At 24.6% G+C, this 23,928-nt stretch overlaps 1 protein-coding gene across 1 annotated transcript in view; it reads right to left on the bottom strand.

The window, feature by feature from the left end:
* LOC143235752 (diuretic hormone receptor-like) overlaps positions 1–23,928 on the bottom strand; it is a 75,612-nt gene that overhangs the window by 2,099 nt on the left and 49,585 nt on the right. The window contains exons 9-11 of the mRNA XM_076473956.1: positions 22,642–22,727; positions 19,805–19,937; positions 19,196–19,237 (exon numbers count right to left, since the gene is read on the bottom strand). Coding sequence (XP_076330071.1) covers positions 19,196–19,237; positions 19,805–19,937; positions 22,642–22,727 — 261 coding nt within the window. The remainder of the gene's footprint in view (positions 1–19,195; positions 19,238–19,804; positions 19,938–22,641; positions 22,728–23,928) is intronic.

Below are 23,928 nucleotides of genomic sequence, written 5' to 3'. Positions count from 1 at the left end.
ATTTATTTAAAGAAATTCTTACTATTAATTTTTACATCTTCAGCCAACCGTTCTTCATGCGTCTTATTTGATGTCATAATTTTCTGTTTCATCAACTTTACTGATATTTTCTTATCTTCTAAGTTTCCTATCACAATTTATATATTTTTATATATATATTTATATATAATTCCTATGTCAATTTAAATTCCTTCTGCTTTTCTTTAAGTTTATCTCTTGTACTCTTTGTTGAGCCAATCTGGTTTTCACTTGCCGCTTCCCCTTGTTTCTATAAGGAATATATTTATCGTGTATATATAAAAGTTTCCACATCAGATCTGAGTCTCCAGATAACACAGGTACCTTATTCACAACAGGCAATTCTTGTTGCTTCCCTTCCAAATTTTCTTTTTCGAAATTTGTAACCAAAATATTCCTCATCTCCAAATGCAGCAAAACATCGAACCTAATGAAGAAATTATCACTTGCAACCACATGTTCCCCAATTTCTATCCTCTTAATTATTTCTATATTTGTAGTTAACAATAATTCTAGTTTGTTTATAGTATATTCCTTGACTAATTGGTGAAGAAAACCATCTTGAACAGTTTCCAAAACCTTTCTCCCTCAAGGTTGGACTGTAGAATTTCCCAATATATGTGCTTGAATTTGAAAGCAACCATAACTATGACATCATTAACAGTTGAAATCTTAATATTATTGTAAAGTTTCTCACTAATTTCATTGGTATTATTTGATGGCCTCTAACAAGTTCCCACTGAAAGCCTTTTGCTTTTATATCCACTAATAGAAACCCAAGAGGATTCAATTTCCTTGCTATTATCTTTGACTTCAACAGTTTGTAACTCATAGTTTACACATGTAACCACTCTAACACTTTATCCATATTAAATAACCTGTAACCGTGTATTTCAAAGAAACTTCTGTCATCAAAATTTAAACACATGTCAGTTATTCACATTATATCAAAATTTAAACACATGTCAGTTATTCACATTATATCAAAATTTAAACACATGTCAGTTATTCACATTATATCAAAATTTAAACACATGTCAGTTATTCACATTATATCAAAATTTAAACATATGTCAGTTATTCACATTATATCAAAATTTAAACACATGTCAGTTATTCACATTATATCAAAATTTAAACACATTTCAGTTATTCACATTATATCAAAATTTAAACACATGTCAGTTATTCACATTATATCAAAATTTAAACACGTCAGTTATTCACATTATATCAAAATTTAAACACATGTCAGTTATTCACATTATATCAAAATTTAAACACATTTCAGTTATTCACATTATATCAAAATTTAAACACATGTCAGTTATTCACATTATATCAAAATTTAAACATATTTCAGTTATTCACATTATATCAAAATTTAAACATATTTCAGTTATTCACATTATATCAAAATTTAAACACATGTCAGTTATTCACATTATATCAAAATTTAAACACATTTCAGTTATTCACATTATATCAAAATTTAAACACATGTCAGTTATTCACATTATATCAAAATTTAAACATATTTCAGTTATTCACATTATATCAAAATTTAAACATATTTCAGTTATTCACATTATATCAAAATTTAAACACATGTCAGTTATTCACATTATATCAAAATTTAAACACATTTCAGTTATTCACATTATATCAAAATTTAAACACATGTCAGTTATTCACATTATATCAAAATTTAAACACATTTCAGTTATTCACATTATATCAAAATTTAAACACATGTCAGTTATTCACATTATATCAAAATTTAAACACATTTCAGTTATTCACATTATATCAAAATTTAAACACATGTCAGTTATTCACATTATATCAAAATTTAAACACATTTCAGTTATTCACATTATATCAAAATTTAAACACATGTCAGTTATTCACATTATATCAAAATTTAAACACATTTCAGTTATTCACATTATATCAAAATTTAAACATATGTCAGTTATTCACATTATATCAAAATTTAAACACATGTCAGTTATTCACATTATATCAAAATTTAAACACATTTCAGTTATTCACATTATATCAAAATTTAAACACATGTCAGTTATTCACATTATATCAAAATTTAAACACATTTCAGTTATTCACATTATATCAAAATTTAAACATATGTCAGTTATTCACATTATATCAAAATTTAAACACATGTCAGTTATTCACATTATATCAAAATTTAAACACATTATTCACATTATATCAAAATTTAAACACATGTCAGTTATTCACATTATATCAAAATTTAAACACATTTCAGTTATTCACATTATATCAAAATTTAAACACATGTCAGTTATTCACATTATATCAAAATTTAAACACATTTCAGTTATTCACATTATATCAAAATTTAAACACATGTCAGTTATTCACATTATATCAAAATTTAAACACATTTCAGTTATTCACATTATATCAAAATTTAAACACATGTCAGTTATTCACATTATATCAAAATTTAAACACATTTCAGTTATTCACATTATATCAAAATTTAAACACATGTCAGTTATTCACATTATATCAAAATTTAAACACATTTCAGTTATTCACATTATATCAAAATTTAAACACATGTCAGTTATTCACATTATATCAAAATTTAAACACATTTCAGTTATTCACATTATATCAAAATTTAAACATATGTCAGTTATTCACATTATATCAAAATTTAAACACATGTCAGTTATTCACATTATATCAAAATTTAAACACATGTCAGTTATTCACATTATATCAAAATTTAAACACATGTCAGTTATTCACATTATATCAAAATTTAAACACATGTCAGTTATTCACATTATATCAAAATTTAAACACATGTCAGTTATTCACATTATATCAAAATTTAAACACATTTCAGTTATTCACATTATATCAAAATTTAAACACATGTCAGTTATTCACATTATATCAAAATTTAAACACATTTCAGTTATTCACATTATATCAAAATTTAAACACATGTCAGTTATTCACATTATATCAAAATTTAAACACATTTCAGTTATTCACATTATATCAAAATTTAAACACATGTCAGTTATTCACATTATATCAAAATTTAAACACATGTCAGTTATTCACATTATATCAAAATTTAAACACATTTAAACATATGTCAGTTATTCACATTATATCAAAATTTAAACACATGTCAGTTATTCACATTATATCAAAATTTAAACACATGTCAGTTATTCACATTATATCAAAATTTAAACACATGTCAGTTATTCACATTATATCAAAATTTAAACACATGTCAGTTATTCACATTATATTTAAACATTTCAAACATTATATCAAAATTTAAACACATTTCAGTTATTCACATTATATCAAAATTTAAACACATTTCAGTTATTCACATTATATCAAAATTTAAACACATGTCAGTTATTCACATTATATCAAAATTTAAACACATTCAGTTATTCACATTATATCAAAATTTAAACATTTCAGTTATTCACATTATATCAAAATTTAAACACATGTCAGTTATTCACATTATATCAAAATTTAAACACATTTCAGTTATTCACATTATATCAAAATTTAAACACATGTCAGTTATTCACATTATATCAAAATTTAAACACATGTCAGTTATTCACATTATATCAAAATTTAAACACATTTCAGTTATTCACATTATATCAAAATTTAAACACATGTCAGTTATTCACATTATATCAAAATTTAAACACATTTCAGTTATTCACATTATATCAAAATTTAAACAAGTTATTCACATTATATCAAAATTTAAACACATGTCAGTTATTCATTATATCAAAATTTAAACACATGTCAGTTATTCACATTATATCAAAATTTAAACACATTTCAGTTATTCACATTATATCAAAATTTAAACACATGTCAGTTATTCACATTATATCAAAATTTAAACACATGTCAGTTATTCACATTATATCAAAATTTAAACACATGTCAGTTATTCACATTATATCAAAATTTAAACACATGTCAGTTATTCACATTATATCAAAATTTAAACACATGTCAGTTATTCACATTATATCAAAATTTAAACACATGTCAGTTATTCACATTATATCAAAATTTAAACACATTTCAGTTATTCACATTATATCAAAATTTAAACACATGTCAGTTATTCACATTATATCAAAATTTAAACACATGTCAGTTATTCACATTATATCAAAATTTAAACACATGTCAGTTATTCACATTATATCAAAATTTAAACACATTTCAGTTATTCACATTATATCAAAATTTAAACACATGTCAGTTATTCACATTATATCAAAATTTAAACACATGTCAGTTATTCACATTATATCAAAATTTAAACACATTTCAGTTATTCACATTATATCAAAATTTAAACACATGTCAGTTATTCACATTATATCAAAATTTAAACACATGTTCAGTTATTCACATTATATCAAAATTTAAACACATGTCAGTTATTCACATTATATCAAAATTTAAACACATGTCAGTTATTCACATTATATCAAAATTTAAACACATGTCAGTTATTCACATTATATCAAAATTTAAACACATGTCAGTTATTCACATTATATCAAAATTTAAACACATTTCAGTTATTCACATTATATCAAAATTTAAACACATGTCAGTTATTCACATTATATCAAAATTTAAACACATGTCAGTTATTCACATTATATCAAAATTTAAACACATGTCAGTTATTCACATTATATCAAAATTTAAACACATGTCAGTTATTCACATTATATCAAAATTTAAACACATGTCAGTTATTCATTATATCAAAATTTAAACACATTCAGTTATTCACATTATATCAAAATTTAAACACATGTCAGTTATTCACATTATATCAAAATTTAAACACATTTCAGTTATTCACATTATATCAAAATTTAAACACATGTCAGTTATTCACATTATATCAAAATTTAAACACATTTCAGTTATTCACATTATATCAAAATTTAAACACATGTCAGTTATTCACATTATATCAAAATTTAAACACATTTCAGTTATTCACATTATATCAAAATTTAAACACATGTCAGTTATTCACATTATATCAAAATTTAAACACATTTCAGTTATTCACATTATATCAAAATTTAAACACATGTCAGTTATTCACATTATATCAAAATTTAAACACATGTCAGTTATTCACATTATATCAAAATTTAAACACATTTAAATTATATCAAAATTTAAACATGTCAGTTATTCACATTATATCAAAATTTAAACACATGTCAGTTATTCACATTATATCAAAATTTAAACACATGTCAGTTATTCACATTATATCAAAATTTAAACACATTTCAGTTATTCACATTATATCAAAATTTAAACACATGTCAGTTATTCACATTATATCAAAATTTAAACACATTTAAACACATGTCAGTTATTCACATTATATCAAAATTTAAACACATGTCAGTTATTCACATTATATCAAAATTTAAACACATTTCAGTTATTCACATTATATCAAAATTTAAACACATGTCAGTTATTCACATTATATCAAAATTTAAACACATTTCAGTTATTCACATTATATCAAAATTTAAACACATGTCAGTTATTCACATTATATCAAAATTTAAACACATGTCAGTTATTCACATTATATCAAAATTTAAACACATGTCAGTTATTCACATTATATCAAAATTTAAACACATGTCAGTTATTCACATTATATCAAAATTTAAACACATGTCAGTTATTCACATTATATCAAAATTTAAACACATGTCAGTTATTCACATTATATCAAAATTTAAACACATGTCAGTTATTCACATTATATCAAAATTTAAACACATGTCAGTTATTCACATTATATCAAAATTTAAACACATGTCAGTTATTCACATTATATCAAAATTTAAACACATGTCAGTTATTCACATTATATCAAAATTTAAACACATGTCAGTTATTCACATTATATCAAAATTTAAACACATGTCAGTTATTCACATTATATCAAAATTTAAACACATGTCAGTTATTCACATTATATCAAAATTTAAACACATGTCAGTTATTCACATTATATCAAAATTTAAACACATGTCAGTTATTCACATTATATCAAAATTTAAACACATGTCAGTTATTCACATTATATCAAAATTTAAACACATGTCAGTTATTCACATTATATCAAAATTTAAACACATGTCAGTTATTCACATTATATCAAAATTTAAACACATTTCAGTTATTCACATTATATCAAAATTTAAACACATTTCAGTTATTCACATTATATCAAAATTTAAACACATGTCAGTTATTCACATTATATCAAAATTTAAACACATTTCAGTTATTCACATTATATCAAAATTTAAACACATGTCAGTTATTCACATTATATCAAAATTTAAACACATTTCAGTTATTCACATTATATCAAAATTTAAACACATGTCAGTTATTCACATTATATCAAAATTTAAACACATTTCAGTTATTCACATTATATCAAAATTTAAACACATGTCAGTTATTCACATTATATCAAAATTTAAACACATGTCAGTTATTCACATTATATCAAAATTTAAACATATGTCAGTTATTCACATTATATCAAAATTTAAACACATGTCAGTTATTCACATTATATCAAAATTTAAACACATGTCAGTTATTCACATTATATCAAAATTTAAACACATGTCAGTTATTCACATTATATCAAAATTTAAACACATGTCAGTTATTCACATTATATCAAAATTTAAACACATTTCAGTTATTCACATTATATCAAAATTTAAACACATGTCAGTTATTCACATTATATCAAAATTTAAACACATTTCAGTTATTCACATTATATCAAAATTTAAACACATCAGTCACATTATATCAAAATTTAAACACATTAGTTATTCACATTATATCAAAATTTAAACACATGTCAGTTATTCACATTATATCAAAATTTAAACACATGTCAGTTATTCACATTATATCAAAATTTAAACACATGTCAGTTATTCACATTATATCAAAATTTAAACACATGTCAGTTATTCACATTATATCAAAATTTAAACACATGTCAGTTATTCACATTATATCAAAATTTAAACACATTTCAGTTATTCACATTATATCAAAATTTAAACACATTTCAGTTATTCACATTATATCAAAATTTAAACACATTTCAGTTATTCACATTATATCAAAATTTAAACACATATTCAGTTTATTCACATTATATCAAAATTTAAACACATGTCAGTTATTCACATTATATCAAAATTTAAACACATGTCAGTTATTCACATTATATCAAAATTTAAATTTAAACACATTATATCAAAATTTAAACACATGTTTATTCACATTATATCAAAATTTAAACACATGTCAGTTATTCACATTATATCAAAATTTAAACACATGTCAGTTATTCACATTATATCAAAATTTAAACACATGTCAGTTATTCACATTATATCAAAATTTAAACACATGTCAGTTATTCACATTATATCAAAATTTAAACACATGTCAGTTATTCACATTATATCAAAATTTAAACACATGTCAGTTATTCACATTATATCAAAATTTAAACACATGTCAGTTATTCACATTATATCAAAATTTAAACACATGTCAGTTATTCACATTATATCAAAATTTAAACACATGTCAGTTATTCACATTATATCAAAATTTAAACACATTTCAGTTATTCACATTATATCAAAATTTAAACACATGTCAGTTATTCACATTATATCAAAATTTAAACACATGTCAGTTATTCACATTATATCAAAATTTAAACACATGTCAGTTATTCACATTATATCAAAATTTAAACACATGTCAGTTATTCACATTATATCAAAATTTAAACACATTTCAGTTATTCACATTATATCAAAATTTAAACACATGTCAGTTATTCACATTATATCAAAATTTAAACACATGTCAGTTATTCACATTATATCAAAATTTAAACACATGTCAGTTATTCACATTATATCAAAATTTAAACACATTTCAGTTATTCACATTATATCAAAATTTAAACACATGTCAGTTATTCACATTATATCAAAATTTAAACACATGTCAGTTATTCACATTATATCAAAATTTAAACACATGTCAGTTATTCACATTATATCAAAATTTAAACACATGTCAGTTATTCACATTATATCAAAATTTAAACACATGTCAGTTATTCACATTATATCAAAATTTAAACACATGTCAGTTATTCACATTATATCAAAATTTAAACACATGTCAGTTATTCACATTATATCAAAATTTAAACACATGTCAGTTATTCACATTATATCAAAATTTAAACACATGTCAGTTATTCACATTATATCAAAATTTAAACACATGTCAGTTATTCACATTATATCAAAATTTAAACACATGTCAGTTATTCACATTATATCAAAATTTAAACACATGTCAGTTATTCACATTATATCAAAATTTAAACACATGTCAGTTATTCACATTATATCAAAATTTAAACACATGTCAGTTATTCACATTATATCAAAATTTAAACACATGTCAGTTATTCACATTATATCAAAATTTAAACACATTTCAGTTATTCACATTATATCAAAATTTAAACACATGTCAGTTATTCACATTATATCAAAATTTAAACACATGTCAGTTATTCACATTATATCAAAATTTAAACACATGTCAGTTATTCACATTATATCAAAATTTAAACACATGTCAGTTATTCACATTATATCAAAATTTAAACACATGTCAGTTATTCACATTATATCAAAATTTAAACACATGTCAGTTATTCACATTATATCAAAATTTAAACACATGTCAGTTATTCACATTATATCAAAATTTAAACACATGTCAGTTATTCACATTATATCAAAATTTAAACACATGTCAGTTATTCACATTATATCAAAATTTAAACACATGTCAGTTATTCACATTATATCAAAATTTAAACACATGTCAGTTATTCACATTATATCAAAATTTAAACACATGTCAGTTATTCACATTATATCAAAATTTAAACACATGTCAGTTATTCACATTATATCAAAATTTAAACACATGTCAGTTATTCACATTATATCAAAATTTAAACACATGTCAGTTATTCACATTATATCAAAATTTAAACACATGTCAGTTATTCACATTATATCAAAATTTAAACACATGTCAGTTATTCACATTATATCAAAATTTAAACACATGTCAGTTATTCACATTATATCAAAATTTAAACACATGTCAGTTATTCACATTATATCAAAATTTAAACACATGTCAGTTATTCACATTATATCAAAATTTAAACACATGTCAGTTATTCACATTATATCACAATATTTAAACACATGTCAGTTATTCACATTATATCAAAATTTAAACACATGTCAGTTATTCACATTATATCAAAATTTAAACACATGTCAGTTATTCACATTATATCAAAATTTAAACACATGTCAGTTATTCACATTATATCAAAATTTAAACACATGTCAGTTATTCACATTATATCAAAATTTAAACACATGTCAGTTATTCACATTATATCAAAATTTAAACACATGTCAGTTATTCACATTATATCAAAATTTAAACACATGTCAGTTATTCACATTATATCAAAATTTAAACACATGTCAGTTATTCACATTATATCAAAATTTAAACACATGTCAGTTATTCACATTATATCAAAATTTAAACACATGTCAGTTATTCACATTATATCAAAATTTAAACACATGTCAGTTATTCACATTATATCAAAATTTAAACACATGTCAGTTATTCACATTATATCAAAATTTAAACACATGTCAGTTATTCACATTATATCAAAATTTAAACACATGTCAGTTATTCACATTATATCAAAATTTAAACACATGTCAGTTATTCACATTATATCAAAATTTAAACACATGTCAGTTATTCACATTATATCAAAATTTAAACACATGTCAGTTATTCACATTATATCAAAATTTAAACACATGTCAGTTATTCACATTATATCAAAATTTAAACACATGTCAGTTATTCACATTATATCAAAATTTAAACACATGTCAGTTATTCACATTATATCAAAATTTAAACACATGTCAGTTATTCACATTATATCAAAATTTAAACACATGTCAGTTATTCACATTATATCAAAATTTAAACACATGTCAGTTATTCACATTATATCAAAATTTAAACACATGTCAGTTATTCACATTATATCAAAATTTAAACACATGTCAGTTATTCACATTATATCAAAATTTAAACACATGTCAGTTATTCACACATTATATTCAAAATTTAAACACATGTCAGTTATTCACATTATATCAAAATTTAAACACATGTCAGTTATTCACATTATATCAAAATTTAAACACATGTCAGTTATTCACATTATATCAAAATTTAAACACATGTCAGTTATTCACATTATATCAAAATTTAAACACATGTCAGTTATTCACATTATATCAAAATTTAAACACATGTCAGTTATTCACATTATATCAAAATTTAAACACATGTCAGTTATTCACATTATATCAAAATTTAAACACAGTTATTCACATTATATCAAAATTTAAACACATGTCAGTTATTCACATTATATCAAAATTTAAACACATGTCAGTTATTCACATTATATCAAAATTTAAACACATGTCAGTTATTCACATTATATCAAAATTTAAACACATGTCAGTTATTCACATTATATCAAAATTTAAACACATGTCAGTTATTCACATTATATCAAAATTTAAACACATGTCAGTTATTCACATTATATCAAAATTTAAACACATGTCAGTTATTCACATTATATCAAAATTTAAACACATGTCAGTTATTCACATTATATCAAAATTTAAACACATGTCAGTTATTCACATTATATCAAAATTTAAACACATGTCAGTTATTCACATTATATCAAAATTTAAACACATGTCAGTTATTCACATTATATCAAAATTTAAACACATGTCAGTTATTCACATTATATCAAAATTTAAACACATGTCAGTTATTCACATTATATCAAAATTTAAACACATGTCAGTTATTCACATTATATCAAAATTTAAACACATGTCAGTTATTCACATTATATCAAAATTTAAACACATGTCAGTTATTCACATTATATCAAAATTTAAACACATGTCAGTTATTCACATTATATCAAAATTTAAACACATGTCAGTTATTCACATTATATCAAAATTTAAACACATGTCAGTTATTCACATTATATCAAAATTTAAACACATGTCAGTTATTCACATTATATCAAAATTTAAACACATGTCAGTTATTCACATTATATCAAAATTTAAACACATGTCAGTTATTCACATTATATCAAAATTTAAACACATGTCAGTTATTCACATTATATCAAAATTTAAACACATGTCAGTTATTCACATTATATCAAAATTTAAACACATGTCAGTTATTCACATTATATCAAAATTTAAACACATGTCAGTTATTCACATTATATCAAAATTTAAACACATGTCAGTTATTCACATTATATCAAAATTTAAACACATGTCAGTTATTCACATTATATCAAAATTTAAACATTTCAGTGTCAGTTATTCACATTATATCAAAATTTAAACACATGTCAGTTATTCACATTATATCAAAATTTAAACACATGTCAGTTATTCACATTATATCAAAATTTAAACACATGTCAGTTATTCACATTATATCAAAATTTAAACACATGTCAGTTATTCACATTATATCAAAATTTAAACACATGTCAGTTATTCACATTATATCAAAATTTAAACACATGTCAGTTATTCACATTATATCAAAATTTAAACACATGTCAGTTATTCACATTATATCAAAATTTAAACACATGTCAGTTATTCACATTATATCAAAATTTAAACACATGTCAGTTATTCACATTATATCAAAATTTAAACACATGTCAGTTATTCACATTATATCAAAATTTAAACATATTTCATTATCAGTTATTCACATTATATCAAAATTTAAACACATGTCAGTTATTCACATTATATCAAAATTTAAACACATGTCAGTTATTCACATTATATCAAAATTTAAACACATGTCAGTTATTCACATTATATCAAAATTTAAACACATGTCAGTTATTCACATTATATCAAAATTTAAACACATGTCAGTTATTCACATTATATCAAAATTTAAACACATGTCAGTTATTCACATTATATCAAAATTTAAACACATGTCAGTTATTCACATTATATCAAAATTTAAACACATGTCAGTTATTCACATTATATCAAAATTTAAACACATGTCAGTTATTCACATTATATCAAAATTTAAACACATGTCAGTTATTCACATTATATCAAAATTTAAACACATGTCAGTTATTCACATTATATCAAAATTTAAACACATGTCAGTTATTCACATTATATCAAAATTTAAACACATTTCAGTTATTCACATTATATCAAAATTTAAACACATGTCAGTTATTCACATTATATCAAAATTTAAACACATTTCAGTCAGTTATTCACATTATATCAAAATTTAAACACATGTCAGTTATTCACATTATATCAAAATTTAAACACATGTCAGTTATTCACATTATATCAAAATTTAAACACATGTCAGTTATTCACATTATATCAAAATTTAAACACATTTCAGTTATTCACATTATATCAAAATTTAAACACATGTCAGTTATTCACATTATATCAAAATTTAAACACATTTCAGTTATTCACATTATATCAAAATTTAAACACATGTCAGTTATTCACATTATATCAAAATTTAAACACATTTCAGTTATTCACATTATATCAAAATTTAAACACATGTCAGTTATTCACATTATATCAAAATTTAAACACATGTCAGTTATTCACATTATATCAAAATTTAAACACATGTCAGTTATTCACATTATATCAAAATTTAAACACATGTCAGTTATTCACATTATATCAAAATTTAAACACATGTCAGTTATTCACATTATATCAAAATTTAAACACATGTCAGTTATTCACATTATATCAAAATTTAAACACATGTCAGTTATTCACATTATATCAAAATTTAAACACATGTCAGTTATTCACATTATATCAAAATTTAAACACATGTCAGTTATTCACATTATATCAAAATTTAAACACATGTCAGTTATTCACATTATATCAAAATTTAAACACATGTCAGTTATTCACATTATATCAAAATTTAAACACATTTCAGTTATTCACATTATATCAAAATTTAAACACATGTCAGTTATTCACATTATATCAAAATTTAAACACATTTCAGTTATTCACATTATATCAAAATTTAAACACATGTCAGTTATTCACATTATATCAAAATTTAAACACATTTAGTTATTCACATTATATCAAAATTTAAACACATGTCAGTTATTCACATTATATCAAAATTTAAACACATTTCAGTTATTCACATTATATCAAAATTTAAACACATGTCAGTTATTCACATTATATCAAAATTTAAACACATTTCAGTTATTCACATTATATCAAAATTTAAACACATGTCAGTTATTCACATTATATCAAAATTTAAACACATGTCAGTTATTCACATTATATCAAAATTTAAACACATGTCAGTTATTCACATTATATCAAAATTTAAACACATGTCAGTTATTCACATTATATCAAAATTTAAACACATGTCAGTTATTCACATTATATCAAAATTTAAACACATGTCAGTTATTCACATTATATCAAAATTTAAACACATGTCAGTTATTCACATTATATCAAAATTTAAACACATGTCAGTTATTCACATTATATCAAAATTTAAACACATGTCAGTTATTCACATTATATCAAAATTTAAACACATGTCAGTTATTCACATTATATCAAAATTTAAACACATGTCAGTTATTCACATTATATCAAAATTTAAACACATTAAACACATGTCAGTTATTCACATTATATCAAAATTTAAACACATGTCAGTTATTCACATTATATCAAAATTTAAACACATGTCAGTTATTCACATTATATCAAAATTTAAACACATGTCAGTTATTCACATTATATCAAAATTTAAACACATGTCAGTTATTCACATTATATCAAAATTTAAACACATGTCAGTTATTCACATTATATCAAAATTTAAACACATGTCAGTTATTCACATTATATCAAAATTTAAACACATGTCAGTTATTCACATTATATCAAAATTTAAACACATGTCAGTTATTCACATTATATCAAAATTTAAACACATGTCAGTTATTCACATTATATCAAAATTTAAACACATGTCAGTTATTCACATTATATCAAAATTTAAACACATGTCAGTTATTCACATTATATCAAAATTTAAACACATGTCAGTTATTCACATTATATCAAAATTTAAACACATGTCAGTTATTCACATTATATCAAAATTTAAACACATGTCAGTTATTCACATTATATCAAAATTTAAACACATGTCAGTTATTCACATTATATCAAAATTTAAACACATGTCAGTTATTCACATTATATCAAAATTTAAACACATGTCAGTTATTCACATTATATCAAAATTTAAACACATGTCAGTTATGTCAGTTATTCACATTATATCAAAATTTAAACACATGTCAGTTATTCACATTATATCAAAATTTAAACACATGTCAGTTATTCACATTATATCAAAATTTAAACACATGTCAGTTATTCACATTATATCAAAATTTAAACACATGTCAGTTATTCACATTATATCAAAATTTAAACACATGTCAGTTATTCACATTATATCAAAATTTAAACACATGTCAGTTATTCACATTATATCAAAATTTAAACACATGTCAGTTATTCACATTATATCAAAATTTAAACACATGTCAGTTATTCACATTATATCAAAATTTAAACACATGTCAGTTATTCACATTATATCAAAATTTAAACACATGTCAGTTATTCACATTATATCAAAATTTAAACACATGTCAGTTATTCACATTATATCAAAATTTAAACACATGTCAGTTATTCACATTATATCAAAATTTAAACACATGTCAGTTATTCACATTATATCAAAATTTAAACACATGTCAGTTATTCACATTATATCAAAATTTAAACACATGTCAGTTATTCACATTATATCAAAATTTAAACACATGTCAGTTATTCACATTATATCAAAATTTAAACACATGTCAGTTATTCACATTATATCAAAATTTAAACACATGTCAGTTATTCACATTATATCAAAATTTAAACACATGTCAGTTATTCACATTATATCAAAATTTAAACACATGTCAGTTATTCACATTATATCAAAATTTAAACACATGTCAGTTATTCACATTATATCAAAATTTAAACACATGTCAGTTATTCACATTATATCAAAATTTAAACACATGTCAGTTATTCACATTATATCAAAATTTAAACACATGTCAGTTATTCACATTATATCAAAATTTAAACACATGTCAGTTATTCACATTATATCAAAATTTAAACACATGTCAGTTATTCACATTATATCAAAATTTAAACACATGTCAGTTATTCACATTATATCAAAATTTAAACACATGTCAGTTATTCACATTATATCAAAATTTAAACACATGTCAGTTATTCACATTATATCAAAATTTAAACACATGTCAGTTATTCACATTATATCAAAATTTAAACACATGTCAGTTATTCACATTATATCAAAATTTAAACACATGTCAGTTATTCACATTATATCAAAATTTAAACACATGTCAGTTATTCACATTATATCAAAATTTAAACACATGTCAGTTATTCACATTATATCAAAATTTAAACACATGTCAGTTATTCACATTATATCAAAATTTAAACACATGTCAGTTATTCACATTATATCAAAATTTAAACACATGTCAGTTATTCACATTATATCAAAATTTAAACACATGTCAGTTATTCACATTATATCAAAATTTAAACACATGTCAGTTATTCACATTATATCAAAATTTAAACACATGTCAGTTATTCACATTATATCAAAATTTAAACACATGTCAGTTATTCACATTATATCAAAATTTAAACACATGTCAGTTATTCACATTATATCAAAATTTAAACACATGTCAGTTATTCACATTATATCAAAATTTAAACACATGTCAGTTATTCACATTATATCAAAATTTAAACACATGTCAGTTATTCACATTATATCAAAATTTAAACACATGTCAGTTATTCACATTATATCAAAATTTAAACACATGTCAGTTATTCACATTATATCAAAATTTAAACACATGTCAGTTATTCACATTATATCAAAATTTAAACACATGTCAGTTATTCACATTATATCAAAATTTAAACACATGTCAGTTATTCACATTATATCAAAATTTAAACACATGTCAGTTATTCACATTATATCAAAATTTAAACACATGTCAGTTATTCACATTATATCAAAATTTAAACACATGTCAGTTATTCACATTATATCAAAATTTAAACACATGTCAGTTATTCACATTATATCAAAATTTAAACACATGTCAGTTATTCACATTATATCAAAATTTAAACACATGTCAGTTATTCACATTATATCAAAATTTAAACACATGTCAGTTATTCACATTATATCAAAATTTAAACACATGTCAGTTATTCACATTATATCAAAATTTAAACACATGTCAGTTATTCACATTATATCAAAATTTAAACACATGTCAGTTATTCACATTATATCAAAATTTAAACACATGTCAGTTATTCACATTATATCAAAATTTAAACACATGTCAGTTATTCACATTATATCAAAATTTAAACACATGTCAGTTATTCACATTATATCAAAATTTAAACACATGTCAGTTATTCACATTATATCAAAATTTAAACACATGTCAGTTATTCACATTATATCAAAATTTAAACACATGTCAGTTATTCACATTATATCAAAATTTAAACACATGTCAGTTATTCACATTATATCAAAATTTAAACACATGTCAGTTATTCACATTATATCAAAATTTAAACACATGTCAGTTATTCACATTATATCAAAATTTAAACACATGTCAGTTATTCACATTATATCAAAATTTAAACACATGTCAGTTATTCACATTATATCAAAATTTAAACACATGTCAGTTATTCACATTATATCAAAATTTAAACACATGTCAGTTATTCACATTATATCAAAATTTAAACACATGTCAGTTATTCACATTATATCAAAATTTAAACACATGTCAGTTATTCACATTATATCAAAATTTAAACACATGTCAGTTATTCACATTATATCAAAATTTAAACACATGTCAGTTATTCACATTATATCAAAATTTAAACACATGTCAGTTATTCACATTATATCAAAATTTAAACACATGTCAGTTATTCACATTATATCAAAATTTAAACACATGTCAGTTATTCACATTATATCAAAATTTAAACACATGTCAGTTATTCACATTATATCAAAATTTAAACACATGTCAGTTATTCACTTTATATCAAAATTTAAACACATGTCAGTTATTCACATTATATCAAAATTTAAACACATGTCAGTTATTCACATTATATCAAAATTTAAACACATGTCAGTTATTCACATTATATCAAAATTTAAACACATGTCAGTTATTCACATTATATCAAAATTTAAACACATGTCAGTTATTCACATTATATCAAAATTTAAACACATGTCAGTTATTCACATTATATCAAAATTTAAACACATGTCAGTTATTCACATTATATCAAAATTTAAACACATGTCAGTTATTCACATTATATCAAAATTTAAACACATGTCAGTTATTCACATTATATCAAAATTTAAACACATGTCAGTTATTCACATTATATCAAAATTCTCCAATCCTACCAGTGCTCTAAAGTAATCTGTTTTATTTCTAACATTACAATAGTAACAGTTAAGCCTATTTTTATAATTACTACTATAATCATTAATTTATATGTTAAACTTTCTTCTGCTTCTTTCTTATTATTTTTGTATTTATCCTGACCCTCAATTTTAAAACTTCCCTTACAGCTAACCTTAGTCCCTACCATATTTAAATGTAAAACATACCTCTAAAAAACAATTTCTTACACCACTGAACTGATTCCACAAGTCCAACCAGCCTATTTGCTCATCTTTACATATTAACATTTAGCACTTGTGACCTACTTATAACTTCATTCTTACAACGCGTCAGTAACCCCAAAGTACGAAGCACGATTTCCCTCTGTCTTTTTTGTTGTTGTTTTAACCGTAATGAACCCAAATGGTGGACCTAAAGATCCATAGTCAGGCAGAATGCTCACTGAATCTGACTTGGTTTTTCAATAAAGTGAGAAGACTAAGACAAGTTGTCTAATATTCTACTTGTAACTTTGATAGTTTACAGTGTTTACACTTGCCTAACGCAGTAATGAAATTTGACCTTCACTGTTACCATTCTCTGGTCCCAAAAGTGAGGATCATTTTGATAGGCAACGAAACACAATTTATGAACTCCTCGATCCAGAGTCTGGGCACATTAATCACGAGGTTGTCTGAATTAACATGACATTAAATGTTCTCGAAAAACCTCTAGTACGTTCTATTGATGAATTTTTAAAGGATAATAAATTGTCTATTCCAAGAAATCTCTGGCATATAAAGAAATGATTTCATCTTCAAACTTAAATATATATATACTACTACAAATAGGTAACTTCTGATCTAAGTTTTTAAAGAATATGAACGAAACATACGCTAGCCTTTGTTTAACAATATATCTTTCAGTTTCACACTTGGCAAAAAACTTCTATCAATATGAGGAAATATCAGAGAACAAATGCAGAAATAAACTGCTTTTTATACCAATATATCGAAATTCTAAAAATATCCCTACCTCTCCATTCAGGAAACAGTATAAAATAGAAACCGTCAGACCCTGTTAATGAAAATAAAAATGGAAGATTCAACGTTTAAACACAAAAACAAAACATGAACAAACATGGAGTCTTTATTCAAGAATTTAAGGAAACCGAGACGAAATTGTGTTATTTTTATGATATTTTCAACATAAACAATTGTTGTTTTTTCACGTAATACGTTTGTTTGTTTGTTTGTTTTGGAATTTCGCACAAAGCTACTCAAGGGCTATCTGTGCTAGCCGTCCCTAGTTTAGGAGTGTAAGACTAGAGGGAAGACAGCTAGTCTTACGTAAGGCGTGTGACTCGTAATCCGAGGGTTGCGGGTTCGCGCCCGCGTCGCGCTAAACATGCTCGCCCTCCCAGCCGTGGGGGTGTATAATGTACGGTCAATCCCACTATTCGTTGGTAAAAAGAGTAGCCCAAGAGTTGGCGGTGGGTGGTGATGACTAGCTGCCTTCCCTCTAGTCTTACACTGCTAAATTAGGGACGGCTAGCACGATTAGCCCTCGAGTAGCTTTGTGCGAAATTCCAAAACAAAACAAACAAACTTCTCACATCAGTTTCATAAAACACATGAAACATACCTGGGTGGAGAGTAGCGTAGCCTGGATGTAGGTGAAGATCACTCGAGCAGTTCTATGAGTCGGAGTTACGAGAACCAGAACGTAGGTCACACCCAGGAGAGGTATCAGGACTAGGAGAGCTTTGGCTGCTTTCCTGTAAGAAGAGGGAAACTTAACGTGACGATTATTCTAGAAGCTGTCAGGATAAATAAAACACATACTTATGAACTCAAGCCAACTAACATTGTTCCTTCTTTTGATTTGTTGGTTCAAATGCATTTCAAACTTTATGTAATGAATTTCTGATCCTAATCAGTCAGTTTAAACATATGTTATAAATATTGAAATACATTTCTGATCCTAATCAGTCAGTTTAACATGTAACAGAAATAAATATATTTTTTTTAAATATTTTAAAGTTTCAAATGGAATTAACATTATGATTAGATATAAAGTTTGCTAATATTTTCATAGATAATATAACATGTTTCTTATCCTGACTTGACAGTTTAAATATTTGTCGTAGATAATGTGATACATTTCTCTTTTTACTTTGTCAGCTAAAACACCTTACATTATTTAATATCTCACCCTGATTTGAGCTTAAATAATTTTCATAAATAATATAACAAATTTCTATTCTAATTTGTAAGCTTAAAATGTTACATTATTTAATTTATCATTCTGATTTGTCAATTTAAATATTTTTCGTAGATAATGTGATACATTTCTCTTTTTGATTCGTCAGCTTAAATCAGTTATATTTTTAAATTCCTCATTCTGATTCGAGTATAATAATTTTCATAAAGAATGTAATGTAATAAATTTATTTTCCTGATTTGCCAGTTTAAATATCTTTCATAGATAATATAATACATTTCTCTCCTTTATCTGCCAATTTAAACATTTTTTCATATGTGTTACACGTAAATTATATAATAAAGCTCATTTATATGTGTTACACGTAAATTATATAATAAAGCTCATCTAACTGCAGCCAACGTTTCATTTCACAACTACACTATTTTCCTGTTTCAAAGTTTCAGATGGAACTAGCATTTTCTAATAATTAACAAAATTAACAGCTTAATGTAAATTTCGAAATATCATTTTTTTTATTAAGCACACTAAACACTTTCTATATTTTATCTCATGTAATTAGGGTTAAACTTAAGGTTTTTATACACTTCCAAACTGCTCAACAATCACAATGCTGTTGTCAAATCAGGAAAAGCCACAAAATATTATTATTGTTTAATAGGTTATAAATAAAAAATAATAAAATAATCAATAAATATTAATATAAAGCTAGTTGTAATTTTACCGAAGTTATAAGTTTATATATATATTACTTGTTGTCCCACCTCTTTCTAAGAAGTGTAGCTTTTGTTTTATAATATTTCAGGTTACGATTTCTCAAAATAAATTATAGTGTTTTTAACAACAACAACAAAACCAAACCTAAATACCATTGTCCTAAATTGTAAGGCATTGTTACTTTTTTCAGTAAACTGTATAATGGATCAACTATATTATTCGACAAATGTTGTTTAATAAAGAAGATCTCGACAGATTTATTATAAACCACCCAACTACTGTAACTTGTTATGACAAATATTGAAACTTATAGCTCAGTCTGCAAACCCTGAATGCCACTTTCACTAAATTGAAGCTGGCATCTGTTAAGTAAATTTATAACACTTTGATAAGTTAAATGGTTTTGTTAGACAAAAACTGCTCAATGTGGTCTATCTAAACGTATATCCCTTATATTTTAGCATTCTGAAAATTTTCATTTAAAAAAACAACAACAATTGTCAAAGGTTAATTACTGTAATTTAAAAGTATTTTGGGTTCTCACCACGATGTTATAGATCATGTCGCCACGTCCAGTCATACTTTATCCAACGATCTCGTATTTTGAAAACAGCATAGAAGTGTAGTTCTACTGCAAAAGGCCTCGTTTTAAGGCTGTTATGTTAAAAGCACGTTATACTCCTCTCTGCGTACCTACTAGTTTAAGAGAATGAAGTTTTCTAACCCCAGTTTTAACAGTTTAAATCCATAGAAATCCATAGATACTGCAGCTGACGATTTGGTCAGTATATGTTCGTAAGGAATAGCACGAATACTCATTCATTCAACATATGCTTAAATTAATAAGAAGGTAAGCAAATATGTCCTGAAAGCAGCTTGTGTGCACATAACTTGAGCAACGTATTATTCTCGGCATTTTTATATGCAAAAACGGCTCGTTTTTGCATATAAATTTAAATGTAAAATATTTTCTCAACCCAAACGAGCCGTTTTTGCATATAAATTTCTCAACAAGTGGGTTTCTCGACATCACTGATTCTCGGCATTTATACTTACAACGAATTGGGTACCACTTGTTACAGGTCTCTTTCTGGATAGTCCTGGTACCTCAAGATGATCTATATTCATTTGTTTCACACTACCATCAAGTACAGAGGATATTTATTTCTGAAAATTCTAAATCTCCAGTCTAAACACATCTTTATGATTTGAGTTGTGAATATTTTACATCAGAAAAGGGCTGTTACATACACTACCAGCTTAACACCAAACAATGTGAAAATGTAGTTCTTATACATGTCATTTCACCGCGACTTTATGGCGGCTGTAACTATCGAAGGCTTTAATGATTTGCTTATTCAGAATCGCTTTAGCATAACGTAATAAACCCTCTTTATTTGATATTTATTACTTTCCAACACTAATTACCTAAGAACATAAAACAAACCATAAATTCAAGTGTAAGACTATTTATCAGAATTTTTCATAATATTTTAATTATTAACAAATTGAATGTGGTATCCACAACAACTAAATCTTACCGGTATTGCTTCTGCTCCACCGTTGTGGACGCTCTCAGTTTGGTAATCAGAACCCACATAATCTGACCCAGGAAGAAGATATTTACCTTGAACATAGAATGTATTAACTCTTTGTTATAATAACGCATTGGTATAAAACATATATCTATCCTTACTTCTAATAAAACTTTACTAATACAAATGCACCTTTTGAACAGTCAACATTTCATGAGTTATATTTGGATATTGAAGCTAGAGAAAGAAACAGTGTTTAATTAGATTACAAGTAACTGTCTATACTTAATATTATAAGCAACATGGTTGTGGCCCAACATAGGCAGGTGGTTAAGACACTTGACTCATAATCTGAGGGTCGCAGGTTCGAATCCCCATCACACCAATCATGCTTGCCATATCAGCCGTGGGGGCGTTATATTGTTACGGTCAATCCCACTATTGGTTGGTAAAAGAGTATACCAAGAGTTGGTGGTGATGACCAGCTGTTTTCCTTCTATTCTTATACTGCAAAATTAAGGACGGTTAGCGCGGATAGCCCTTTGTAACTTTGCGCGAAATTCAAAAACAAACATGGTCGTAACAGTTTCAACACTTTTCATCATGAAACAAAGCTGAAAATTAAAAATCTTTCACGGCATTCTTGTGACTGCCAATAACCGTACTTATGTTTCATTTTTGTTGTTGATTGTTCCGTTTTGAATTTCTTAGTTTTATTGTTTCCGAACATTGTTACGTCATTATTTCCACGTGAGACAGCGGCTGGATCACGTGCACGTGACAGCCACAGCACGGGGATAAACTTTATACATAATAAAAACATGTTGTTTTTAACCTAACGTAAGGTCATCCACTCAGTTAACTGATTATTTCAAAATTGTACACAATACTTTTGCAGTTTCTTGTGACAATAAATTACTCAAAAGTGGACATTTTAAAAGAAATTATTACCTGCGGATTGTAAACAATATTTCCTTAGGTCATCATGGTAGAGTATTATTGACAGTGTTGACACGCCTTCTATTAAGTTATCATAAACATTTCATTAAAAATTAAACATATTATTTCTACAGGTTGTCATGGTAACATTGATATGTTATTATAGGGTATGGTTTATTACTTTTGATAATATCGTTTTGATATTTTTGGGCCTAAATTCTTTCACATAATGAAAAACTTTGGAGACTACCTAACAAACAAAAAGGGCTCCTCAATAACCGTGGTAATTGAAATATTTTCAGGCAGGACTAAAGTAAACTAATCTATTTAATCTAAGAGACTTTTTGTCTTAAT

Source organism: Tachypleus tridentatus, chromosome 12, assembly GCF_004210375.1.
Source record: "Tachypleus tridentatus isolate NWPU-2018 chromosome 12, ASM421037v1, whole genome shotgun sequence".
Lineage (NCBI taxonomy): Eukaryota > Metazoa > Arthropoda > Merostomata > Xiphosura > Limulidae > Tachypleus > Tachypleus tridentatus.
Note: the sequence above shows the minus strand (reverse complement) of the source record. Positions and strands in the feature narration are given on the sequence as shown.